The following is a 12,687-nucleotide window of genomic DNA, read 5'->3' on the forward strand; positions in this document are numbered from 1 at the left end:
ATACACACTGATTCACCACAGCAATGTCCCTACAACTTTTTAACAATTTATAAAGTTACCCTCAAAGACACATCCCTTGCATAAGTCCAGGGTTTGAAGAGGATCATGTAGAAACCTTCCACTTAGTGTGTTAAACAAAACCTAGAGAATGTGAGCTCTTGCCCTTCACCCCAATGAGTCAGGTGTGTGATGTTAATCAGGTGCTATAGTTTGGATTTTGAATGAGTCCCAAAACCCAAACTTAAAGGCTTCACCTCCACGGTGGCACTATTGGGAGGTGCTGTGGACCTTTAGGAGATGAGGCCTGTGGGAGAACCATAGGTGATTGGGGACATGCCTTCAAAGAGCACAGTGGGATCCAGTCACTTCTTCTTCCCCCCTTTTGATTCCTGGCAATGAAGTGAATGGCTTTGCTCTGCCATATGCTCCTGCCTTGCCACAGCTCAAAGAAATGGGACAGATCAATCACAGACTGAAATCTCCAAAACCATGAGAAAAAATTAACCTTTCCTCTCTTCTCTTTATAAGTTAATTATCTCACTTGTTTTGTTATAGAAATAGAAAACTGACTAACAAAGATGCCTAGAAGGAACTCCAGGTCTTAGCTCTGTCAGACGTGTGGGACCAAGAAGCTGAAAAAGGTGGAAGTGCTTGTTGCACAGCACGTCCATCTGCTGGTGTCACCCTGAGAAAGACTCCAGGAATGATCTTGGGAATAAAGGCAATTTGTCAATTGGCATGAGTGCTAATTTATAATGATAACACTTTACAACCATGGAGTGTTTTGCAGTTAACAGAGCATAATGACCTTGTGAGGCAGCTAAGCAGAGATTATTATTTCCATTTTTACAACAGAGGAACAGAGGGTCAGACAGAATAAGCGACCTGCTCACAGTCATGCTACTGAGAAATCAGAATGAGCCTGAAGCCTCCTCCTCCTTCTGGCTCACCTCCCTTTTCATGATGCTTTGTGGCATCATGAATCTGCCCAGAACTGCAATCATTTAGTTCAGTGTCCTCCAGGTCACTCTGTTCAGCCTGTTGCTCATTTCCCAAGTTTCCAAGTTTGCTAGGAAAGCATCCCCTCACTACTGCAAATTGAATTGCATGGGCCCCGGGCAAATTGGATTGCATACTCCCTGAAAGCACAAACCCCCATCTGTGTTCATGAGTCTGCTTTCCCATTAGCCTGTCAGCTCCTGGAAGTCAGGGATTCATCTTCTTTGACTGCACCCCAGCTCCAACCACAGACCTGGCATATAGTAGGAGCACAAACACGTTTAGAGAGAGAGATGATGCTGAAGTCACTTGGAAGTCATTCTCCTTTGCTTAGCAGGCTGTCTACACTTCATTGAAATAAAACACACATCTCTTACTGACCACATCCATTCCCACTAATGGCTATCTTCCTCCTCACATCTCAGAAGAAATGCAAATTTTGTTTACACATCTACTTGAAATTACACAGGTCCAAACTGAGATGTGCTGCAAGTGGATAACACATGCTGGATTTTGAGAACTCAGTACACAAAAATGGAAGCATAAAATATCCCATCAATGACTTTGTCTTGTGTATTGAAATGATAATACTTTGGATATATTACCTTAAGTTAAATATATTACTAAGGTTAATTTTGCCTGTTCTTTTTTACTTTTCATAATATAAGTGAAATATATATATATAGAAAATCTTAAATTCCATGTATGATTTAGATTATATTTCTATTGGACAGTTCTGGTCTATGGTAGTATAGAGTTTTACTCTGAGTGACATGGGAATTGTCAGGATTTGGGGTCAAAAGTGACATGATATGACTCACTTTTGTTTTACGAAGATCACTCAGTTGATATGGTAAGGACAGACTGTAAGGGACATCAATAAATGCAAGCAGACCTTTTAAGAAGCTATTGAAATAATTCAGAAGATGGAGGCTTGAGCCAGAGTGGTAAGAAGTGGTCAGATAATTAATAGAATTTGAAAGCAGAGCCAAGAGTGTTTCCTCACAGATTGGATATAGGGTGTGAGAAAAAGAGGACTCGAGGAAGAGTCCCAGTTTTTGTTCCAAGTCAACAGAACGATGCCATTTTGCTGAGATGAAGAAAGTTGAAGGAGAGGCAGATTTGGGGAAGAAGACCAAGAATTTGGTCAAGTCTAGGATGTCTTTGGTTTCTAAGAGGAGATGTGAGGAAGACAGTTAGATATAAAACAGTTGGAGTTCAAGGCTGAGCTGAGGATCTGAATTTAGGAGGCATCATCATGAGATGGCAATTTAAAGTCCAGAGATTGGTCAAGGTCATCAAGGGAGTAAGTACAGGTAGAAGAGAGAAGATCAAAGTCAAGAAGAGGGCTGGGGATGTGGCTTAAGCGGTAGTGCGCTCGCCTGGCATGCGTGCGGCCCGGGTTCGATCCTCAGCACCACATACAAACAAAGATGTTGTGTCCGCTGAAAACTAAAAAATAAATGTTAAAATTCTCTCTCTCTCTCTCTCTCTTTAAAAAAAAGTTAAAAAAAGTCAAGAAGATGGTATGCTGGGGAATTTCCAAGTTAAGAAGAGTAAGAGAAACAGAGAAGAAGCCACAAGATATAAGGAAACAGAAGCCAAGTGAAGAAATCATTTCAAGGAGCAAGAATTCCACACTACTTAGAGGGCCAAGAAGAGGAAGGCAGAGAATTGACCACAGCCTTTAGCAACTTGGAAGAGATTGCTGACCCTCACAAATGCAGTACAGCTGAGTGATAGGGGTAGAACATGAATAGAGAGGATTCACAAGAAACAGAGAGGAAACTGGAGACAACAGAGAAGTCTTACAGGGAATTTTGCTCTAAGGGGTGGGTGCGACGAAGAAATGGGCAATGGCCAGAGAGGGGTGCAGGCTCAAGAAAGACTATTTTTAGAAGATGAGAGATAATTTCGGCAGGTATATATGCTTTGAGGAATGAGCCAGTAGACAGAGGAAAATCAATGATGCCAATACAGTGGTAATTCTGCAGTTTCTCTCTAATCTCCAGTGTGCTTATCTTACTCTTTCATGTTTCATCAACTTGAAGCATCACTTACTGAATTTATGCTATGATACTTAAGAGTTAGCTTGCCTATACCACTCCTTATCTCCATGTTACTCTCATTCCAACTTTGTTCCAGCACATCACTATTGTTCCATGGCTCCAATTTTACCAGTGCAGTTTATTCACCGGTCACTTTGGTACTATTTGTTTCTTAATCTGTCAACTATACCCAACATCACTTGATTCCCCACTTTATATGAAGTGGTTATTCATGTCTCTAACTCTATATATTAGTCAGCTTTGGCACATAATTCTGGGACAGTAACAATGCTAACAACAAAATCTCAGCAACTCAAGCTGATTTCTCATTTACATGGCCTGTTATACCCTGTTTCTGATGTGTTGGGAACCAGGTGGAAACATAGTACCCCTATGAGACCTGCCATTATTCTTGCAAAAGGAGAAAGAACAATGGCAGAATCTAACAATGCCTCTTACAGTGTCAGTTCAGTATGTCCTGTGCCACTTCTATTCCTACTTCATAGGCCAAAGCAAGTCACATGGGAAGCCTGCTATCAATGAGCAAGGAAGGAAGTATTCTCTCCCTACAAGAGGCAGCCAAGCCATATGGCATCAGGTGGGAATGCGCAATCATCCCCTTTCAGGGAGAACGGTGAATAATTGAGAACAATAATTTTACTCTCTCACAGTTCCACTTCTCTCCTCTTTCATTCTCCAACTTCTGCAAGCTGTGTTTTTCATTTTACATTGTCAAGGTGGGAAATCTTTATATGCTCCTTTGTAGCTATTCTTAAGGAGTCTTCAGTGGTTTGCTGTTGGCTTTAGAAATTGAAAAGCACTGAGCAGCATTTATATCATTATGACTAAGCAAATGTTCTTGACTGCAGAGTAAAAGAGCCCATATCCTGTACCACTGTTCCAATGACACAGCCCTGTGCATTTAAGAATCTATCTTAAATTCTACCACTTACTGCAAATCAGGCCACATTTTGGATTGCTTCATGTTTGAGTTATGCCTTTCATAAAAATGTTTTTTTCGGTTTTCCTGAAGTTTATGACTACCTTTCCTTTTTCCCTTTGACAGAAGAAACATATGCCTTGTGTATCATAGCCCTAATATTTTCCTAATCCTTCCTCACTTTAATTATTGTTTGGCATCTTCCTATTATTTTTTGAAACCTACTAACCTTCTGATCTCTTTGGGCAGTTTGCTTCACCTTGGGATCTTAATGATTTTGCATAGCTTTTTTATCTTTATTGCCTTATGGGTTTTGCTTTCTTTCTGTTTCTTATTGCAATCTTGGCTTCTCACAGTGTCCCAATAATAGTCTCTATTATATGGACTATTACCATCTCATGTCATCCTCAGAGAACCTCTTTCCTGGAGCCTACCATCCTTCCACTGTAATGAAAACTCACTGCCCTCTAGGTTAATTTCATCTTGGGGTTGCTTTTTATGGTTGCCAGAAGTAGGGTTGAGAGGAGGCAAACCTGCTTGGTCCACGCATCCTCAGGCCTACTTCACTTCTATATAAAAGAAAGGCTTTGGACCAGATGATCTCTAACGCCTGTTCCAGGAGTATAATTCTGTCAATGTGTATTCATTTATAGCAAACTGTTTCAAGGAGAAATTTAAAATAGTTGCTGCTCTCGAGGAATTTACAATCTATGTAGCTAGGCAAAGAATGAACTCTCAGAACAGTAACACAAGGTCATCAATACAAAAGATGCCATAAGGTAGGCATGATTAATCATCTGTTTGAGTCTCAGGCCTAAAGGAAAGAGACATAGAAGCTGAGCCAGCCTATGGTGCTGTTACTGGAGAAATAAGACTTTAATGGTGTCAACGAGTAAGCAGTGTATTAGGGATAGATTAAATGTTTGTGTAATATTGAACAGTAGATTAATGGCCAGCATCAGTGTGATGGAGTGGTTAATGGTCAGTCCTCCTTCCCACTTGCCCTGAACCTATCTGAGTCATCAACATTTTTGTCTTTCCAAATCACAATAGATATAATTTTTAAATATGGAAGCACAGTTATAATCCTTCACTGACAAATTCTATGACCATATTGGGGCATAGCAATTAATTTTCATTACATGCATAAAAAATGGCATATATACATCTACACCTTCTATTGGACATGAAGATACTGGCAATGATCTTAATCAGTAGAATTTCACTAAACAGGGCTGGGGATCATTCTCTCACAATAGTCCATTTTAAGAAATTGTTTGTCATGTTCCAATGAGGAGTCAGATGATCATAAATTACCTCCCCTTCCCATGCACTTCCCAGGAGAGGAAACATCTCTTTTGTTATGAACATTATCCTGATAAGTACTGTTGCTTGGATAGAGAAGAATCTGGGGAATTTTAAGGATGGGGCTTCTCCAAGGTCCTGAAGACTAGGTAGACCTGAGACACCTACATCAGAGGGGAAAAAAAGGCCTATTCTGTCATCCAATTGGCAAACAAGGAGAGGACTTTTAAGGACGGAAGTTTCCAGAAAAATGAAGGAATCTTTGGGTCAGTGGTCTACATGGTTCCCAGGGAGTGGGACTGTAGTAAGGATGGCAAGTGTTTGGGGTCATAAGATAGATAGATTTCCTCAGAAGGTTCTAACCCACCACTACTTCTGGAAGATGCTCTTTCCAACCCTCAGGAACAATTAATTGCTGATAAAATACTCTTTTCCCTGCCCCCATAGCACTCAGCAAAGTTTTATCAATTTTCCTTAACAGTCCAGGACATCTTGACTGATTCATTCATTCTCATACACCCCATTGCCTCACATATGATGGATGTCTGTGTTGACCCAATGAATGAGTGAACATATTGAAAGGAGCAGCATTTCATCAAAGAGCAGAAACAGCATAGATGTTCAGTTGTCACTGGATATTCCAATAAGGCAAGAGGACTTGGAGAAGATCTGGGCTAAGGAGAGGAATACCAAGAGCTGGCGCCAATTCTAACCATTCCTAGGCAGAGGTAGTTGGGGTGAGGGGGGCAGGAGAGAGGGGAAAAACAAAACAAAACACCAACTACCTGCAAGATTTGCATGATCTGTTGAGGTCTCCCCACTACAGGTGGAGAGTTGAGCAGAAAGAACAGAAGTACTTAAAAGCAATGCTGCCACTGCTACAGCAACCCCCACCTGGATATGGGATCAGTGCTCAGTTCTGCAGAAGAACAAAGTAGCAGGATAGACCCACCATCTCTGGTCATCTTCCTACGCACCTAACCCTGGGCTTTAGGTAATCATATTTCATCCTCCCAACAATCTGGAGAGACAAGTATCCCTGACTTACAGATAAGAAACACTACCAAGGGTCAGGGAGTTCACATTCTTTGTGGACAGGAGACAGGACCTGTGCACCCAAGAAACTATACTGTAGCAAAATGGGGGCGGGAAGAATGCCTGGGTTAAGTCACTGAAAATTCAGAAGTCTTTACACCCATGTCTCACCTGTTTCATTACTTTTGCAGTTTGCTTATTTCCCCTTTATTTTCTCCTGGCTTCTTAGAAAGTTGTGTGTGTACACGCACGCGCATGTGTGTGTTTAATTAAAATCCCATGGGATTCTGATCTAACAAAGCCAACTAGGAAGGAACTGAAGCTGGATGCTGGGAGGACGTATCAGGGTTGAGTTGAATGGATGATGTCATTGAAGCTAGGCTAAGGGTAGAAAAGGTACCTAGCCAGTGAGACCCAGCTGGGCATGCAAGGTGCATGGATGGGCAGCTGCTATCTCCTTGGCAGGTCTCCCACAGGGGTGGTTCCCTGGGCAACAGGAACTTTTGCAACCACTCCCATCTGGCACCAATGCATTTGTTTCCTCAAAAGCCTATAGGGTGGCATTTACTTCACCACTTAAAAAAAAAAAGTAGAAACCAGATGCTTATGATCTTTACATTCTCCAGAGAGATGAAAGGAGGTCTTTTTTTACTCCAGCAGGTAGAAATTTTTGACACAACTAAATTAGCATCAGCTTGCCTCCTGAAAGTCTCTAAAGTACCAGAAGGGCTGGTCTGATGACACCAAATCGGGTCAAGGGAACGGAGTGAGGTTGCTGAAGGCATGTCTGAAGAGGGAAGCCCAACTAAAGACTACTCAACTTTCTGCTCAAGCAGATAGAGCCCCTGGCCAACACAGCCCCCTGGGGCTCATATGCAAATATGTGACAAGGGGAAAATGAACAGGTCCTCTGTGGGTGGGCATGTCCTTGGTGACCACTTCCGTGGGTCCCTTCAAGCTGGCTAAGAGCAAGGCCGTGAGAAAGGCCAAAGTAAAACACAAAACCACTTGGAGCTGACCTCTGCTCTTGGGACCCATGTGCTGGCAATTGGCTAGCCGGCAGGGGCAGGCTTTCTCCAGAGGTGAAAGCAAGAGGTGTCAGCCTCTCCCCCACCCCCACCCCCAGCACCAGTGAGAGGGGTCACATCTCTGCACACAAGATCAGTGGCTAGTGGTCAAGTTGGAGGTGGGGGAAGAGGTATAGGCAGAGATCTGGGGTTGAGGGAGGGAGGGTCAGGAAAAAGGCTCATTCTCTACCTCTACTCATCCTGCATCACTACCTCTGTGATGGACCTCTGTTTTTAATATTTAGAATATCAATGCCACCAGGGCCCCTCCAGGCAGCCTGAATCCAACACAAACTTACATGGGCCCGCTCTCCGCTTGCTGTGGATCACCTTTGGCCAGCCAGATGCAGTCCAAACCCACATGCATCCAAACTAATAAAATCGCCCACCATCCTCTTGGCGCCCTGCGGGGGTGCTGGCACTTGGGAAGGAGGTGGAAGAGACTGGTTAAAGAGCTCTCTCTCCGCGAACGCAGAGGGGGTTGCAGAGTGTCCCCTATACTCTGCTTGCCTCCACTTCCCCTAGATCCACCAACTCCTCAAAAGCCACCAAGTTGGCTCCAGAGCCCTTCCTGCTCTGGCACCACTCTCCTGGAAGGAACGGGCTTGCATAATATTTAGAATATCGATGACACCAGGGCCCGACCAGGCAGCCAGACGGATTGCTAAATGGGTGCGCACAACGGAAAGGAGGGACAGAATTCCCGACGCCTGGACAGGAGCCTAGCCCAGAGACCTGGGAGCCGTCGGGCCACCGCCCGCGATCTCCAACGTTCCTCACAAAGTTTCTAGCTCTTCCCAGCCCAGTCACCTCGCCTGTGGATTGGAGACCTGGGAGTGACACCTCTCCTGCGGAGTGCCCATTCCACACTCTTTTGCCACCTGCTAGCGGACACTGGGAGCACCGACTGGCGAGCGCGGGCGCAGCACTTGCAGTCGGTGGGCGCCGCCGGAGTGTCTCCAGCTGCGCCCAGCCCCCTTCCTACCAGCCCTCCTGAGGCTGGCCCCGGATCTCAGGGGTCACAGCTACCAAGTCTTACCCAGTCCTGGCACGAAAGTGTTGAGGAACAGGCAGATGACGGCCACGGGGAAGGGCATGTAGGGGATGGCGGCGCGCAGAGGGCCCTTCTTCTCGCGGACCTGAACCANTTTTAACCCCTCTCCCCCCCAAACGCATCACTCAAAAGAAATGAATAATCAGGGCGAAGGGAAGAAAGTAGAGAAGAGGAACGCAAAGACAGCTGGCTGTCCACGTGGGATGAACACACCTCGCCCTCCCCGGACAGGTGAACCCCAAATCTCGCCGAAGGAACAGCACGAACTAGGTGTGCATGCTAAGCTGACACCGTTGGCAAAGCGTCAAGGATGAGTCCCGTCCTCTGGGGGATGCATTTAACGCTAGGGCGAAGGGAGCACGGGATACGAAGCTCCTGGTACCTACTAACCCTCCGATTCGTTCTGACTTAAATGTATTTCAAGTCACGGAGAAAAAGCAATCCAGGTTCCATGATGGAGCTGCCAGCAGAAGCTACAGCTTTTCAAACACCAAGCCAGGTGTGTAGATTAGGAGACACTGATCTACACACCCACACCCACCACCACCTCCACCATCTCCACTACCACCACCACACACTCTGGTCCACGCACTGATTTGAAAAGAGAAAAGAAGTGCGCCTGCTGCAGAGGAGAGGTGCGGGTGTTGAGAAGCATCCCCTGGACTGTGCTGGCGGGGGTGGGCGAGGTGGGAGGGGGGTCACCACAGTCTTTTGTGTACTCGACGTAGTGAGGACACAGCGCCGTCTGGTGTTGACAATTTGGCAGTTGAGATAAGCAAGATTTGGCGGTGTCCCAGACGGCAGCAGGAGACCCCCCTATGGAATTTAATTTTCTCAATAATACCTCTTTCACTTCTGCATCTGGAAAGAGTAAATGGATGAAAGTAACCTCTCACATGAGGAAGATTCAAGGCTTCAGAATTATCCAGATATTCAGCAAATCGTCTGAATAATTGGAAGGAGACAAATCTACTTCCTTCCCTGTAATCCTCTTTTTTTTTTTCAAGAATAATAGTGATTGATGCTAAATCGGTCCAGGGACTCAGAAGATGCTAAAAGCACTCAGATTATTTTATAAGTGTCTGATAAATCATTTTAAAAGCAAATGGCCAGGGGTTAGTGGTGGTATCAACACACACATAACTAGTTTAGGCCTGGCAGTAAAAAATGTTTTAGTTTCTGTTTAGCCACTAATTACCTGTATAGCTTAGAAGAACTCATTTAGCCTTTCCTGGGCTTCAGTTACTGCATTTGTAAAACCAAAGCAAGATTCTATTTAATACACATTATGGAAAGCCTACTATGACTCAGGTTCTAGGGAAATAAAAAAAATGAATAAAATTCAGCCCCTGCCTTCAAGAATCAGTTAGATGAACTGAGGGACACTGACAACCACAGTGTTAGAATTACAGAGGCAGTGACAAATGCCAAGCTGTGACATGCTGAAAGTGCTGCAACAACATGGACCTGTCTGTGAAACCAGCCAGTATGGGGAGACATCAGAGGAGGTCTCTCCAAAAAAGTGACACTCAGCAGGCCTTGAACAAGAGTAAACAGATTTCTTTTATTTTAAACAAGCACTTATTTAGCCAAGCATTCTCTGCCAGGCACCATTCTAAACATCTTACACCCTTTAACTCAGTTAATTCTTACCTCAACTCTATGAAGTATTATTTATTACCCAATTTTACAGATTGGGAAATTAAAGCTCGGAGAAATTAAGTAGCCTGCACAGAGTCATCTACTTGAAGTGACAGAGCTGGGGTTTGAATGCAGGCAATCTGGCTTTGGAATCCATTTGCATAACCATTATTTTATTCAAAGATCTAGAAAACAGCCCACATTCCTTGGATATTCTTTTGCAGGATACCTGGACTGTTTTAGAGCCACTTGATTTTTATTCCTGGGGAAAAAAAAAAGAGGATTTTAGAGAAAGAAATGAATTTGCATCCCACAATACTCAGATGATCTCATGAATATCTGGTCATCTTCCTGATATCCAGCCAGAGTAACAGCACATACGAGGTCTGAAATCCTAGGAAAGTAGCGAATATTCCAGGAATTGCAGTATGTATGGGACTAGGGCTGGGATGGGCAGGAACAGGAGCTGTATCTGATGAGGTGGGCAGGAGTTAAAGGAACTTGGACTTCATCCTGATGGAGATGGGGAATCACTGAAACATTTTAAGCAAGGGAGTGACATGAATGTTCCAGTTACTATTGCTATGTAACAAATTAGCCTCAAATTTAGCAGCTTAACACAACCATTTTATTTATGATCACAGTCTGTGGTCAGGAGATTGGCCAACCCACAGCTGAGACATTTCTTCCTTGCTTTGTGGTATCCAGAGCCTCAGCTGGGAACACTCAAATGGCTGGTGGCCTGAACAGTTGGGGTCACAGAATTCACTTCTAAAAGAATTTTCAGGTCTGGTAGCTGGACTGGGAGAACTTGAAAACTGGCTCAGCTGCAAAGCATATGACTTGGCTTTTTCCAATATGGCGGCTGGGTTCTGACAGAGAACTTCTTGAGAGGAGGTCTCCAGAGAATGAGCATTGCAGGGCCCGTGGAACCTGCATGGACTTTGCTGCCCTCACCTTGGAAGTCACACATCTTATCACTGGCGCAGGGCTCTGATCAAAGAAGTCACAAGACTGCTTAAGGATAAGCCCACCTCTCAATGAAGGAGTGTTAAAGAAAGAGGACTCCAGGCTTTGAAACCAGCATTATAAGATGTATTGGTTGGGAAGAGCACTTGGTCTATAGTGAGAAGGATAGGTTGTGGGGTGCCCATGTGGAGTCTGGATGGGAGAGCTGTTCCCAACCTTCAAGGATGCAGAATGGGAGAAGACGCCCCAAATCATAACTGGTTATTATTAGTAGACAGAGAAATTGTTGAGTTTGAGGGGTCTGAAGAAATTCAAGGGGGAGGGTGGGCAGGTCCTCGTTGATTAAATGGCTAGCATAGATAATTGTCCAGATGGCTGCTGGCTATTTGATCAAACTGAGGCTCAGCCAAGCAATTTGGGTCACAGAGTTAGGAGGCATCGACATATGCTAATGATAGTTAAAGCCCTGTATGTAAATGTGGAGTAAGGGCAAGGAAAGTCACTAGAGGGTTCTGCAATTAAGCAGAAAGAAGGAAGAGGAAGGAAGCAGTTTAAATAGAGAAACATGTTTCCCAGAAGCCAAAATAGGAAGATTTCAAGGAGGATGCAGTCAGCAGTGGCAAATGCCACAGAGGGATCACATAATCTCAAATACCCATTGGATTTGGCAGGTAGGGGGTTCAGCTCTCCGGGGTCTCACCCACTGTGTCCATTTCCAAGGAATTCATCCATTTCATCAAAGTTGTTGGGTTTGTGACATTCAGTTCATCCTAAGACCTCTTGGGATCTTTCTAATATCTGTCAAATCTGCAGTGCAGCCCCCTCTCTCATACCTGATGTTGTTCCTCTGCACTTTTCTTTTTCTCTTGAATATGTGTGAAGCACTCAAAGTCTTGCAAGAGGTGTCTCAAGCATCTGTTTGACATTGTGACGATGGCTGACATTTGTAGGAGAGTTTATTTCATGTAAGAATAGGCCTCCAAATAAAAGTTAAAAACCTTAAATCATAATCTTCAAAAAAAATCAGACACAAACACAACAAGGGAAACAGATCAAACGATTGCTTCCATCAGCCAAATAATTCATCTAGGCCAAGCATTGGGTCTGGAAGATAAAAATCTATTTTTTGGCCTTGTTCTGTCATCGGCTTGAATAAAGTACATCAGCTTTGGACTTCTCTTTTTACCTGGAAAAAAAAAATTGCTTAAGTCAGCTTCCAACTGCATAAGGAATTTGCATTCCAACTGGGATGGCTTCCTTGGGCAAGGACTGGTACTGTGGCATGGACAGTGGAAAGACAGACTTTGAAGCTCTGTGTCTTTGGACAAGTTTCATAACATCTCTGAATCTTAGTCCCTAAAACAGTAAATAATACCTGCCTCATTTGGGTATGTGTGGGAACGAAGTGAGATAATATGTATGAAGCACTCAATAAATCAATGGCAACTGAATCAGAACCTTTTTTACCCCAAGTGATAGAAACCCAACTCAATTTAACTTATGGGGAGAAAAAAAAAAAAAGAACAGGGACAGGGGACACATCCCGCTTTGGGATATGTCAACTTGCCTAGGCCCCCAGAATTCCCTTTCTAAGTTGTTTTCATTTAGGAATCACTACAGGAAACATTT

The 12,687-nt window shown here is 44.0% G+C and overlaps 1 protein-coding gene across 1 annotated transcript in view; it reads right to left on the bottom strand.

Annotated features, from left to right (window-relative positions):
• Stum (stum, mechanosensory transduction mediator homolog) overlaps positions 1-8,551 on the bottom strand; it is a 69,952-nt gene extending 61,401 nt beyond the window's left edge. Inside the window, exon 1 of the mRNA XM_048809295.1 lies at positions 8,434-8,551. Coding sequence (XP_048665252.1) covers positions 8,434-8,491 — 58 coding nt within the window. The 5' untranslated portion in view covers positions 8,492-8,551. The remainder of the gene's footprint in view (positions 1-8,433) is intronic.
• Between the last annotated feature and the right edge of the window lie 4,136 nt (positions 8,552-12,687).

This window comes from Marmota marmota, unplaced genomic scaffold, assembly GCF_001458135.2.
Source record: "Marmota marmota marmota unplaced genomic scaffold, marMar, whole genome shotgun sequence".
NCBI classification, from domain to species: Eukaryota; Metazoa; Chordata; class Mammalia; order Rodentia; family Sciuridae; genus Marmota; species Marmota marmota.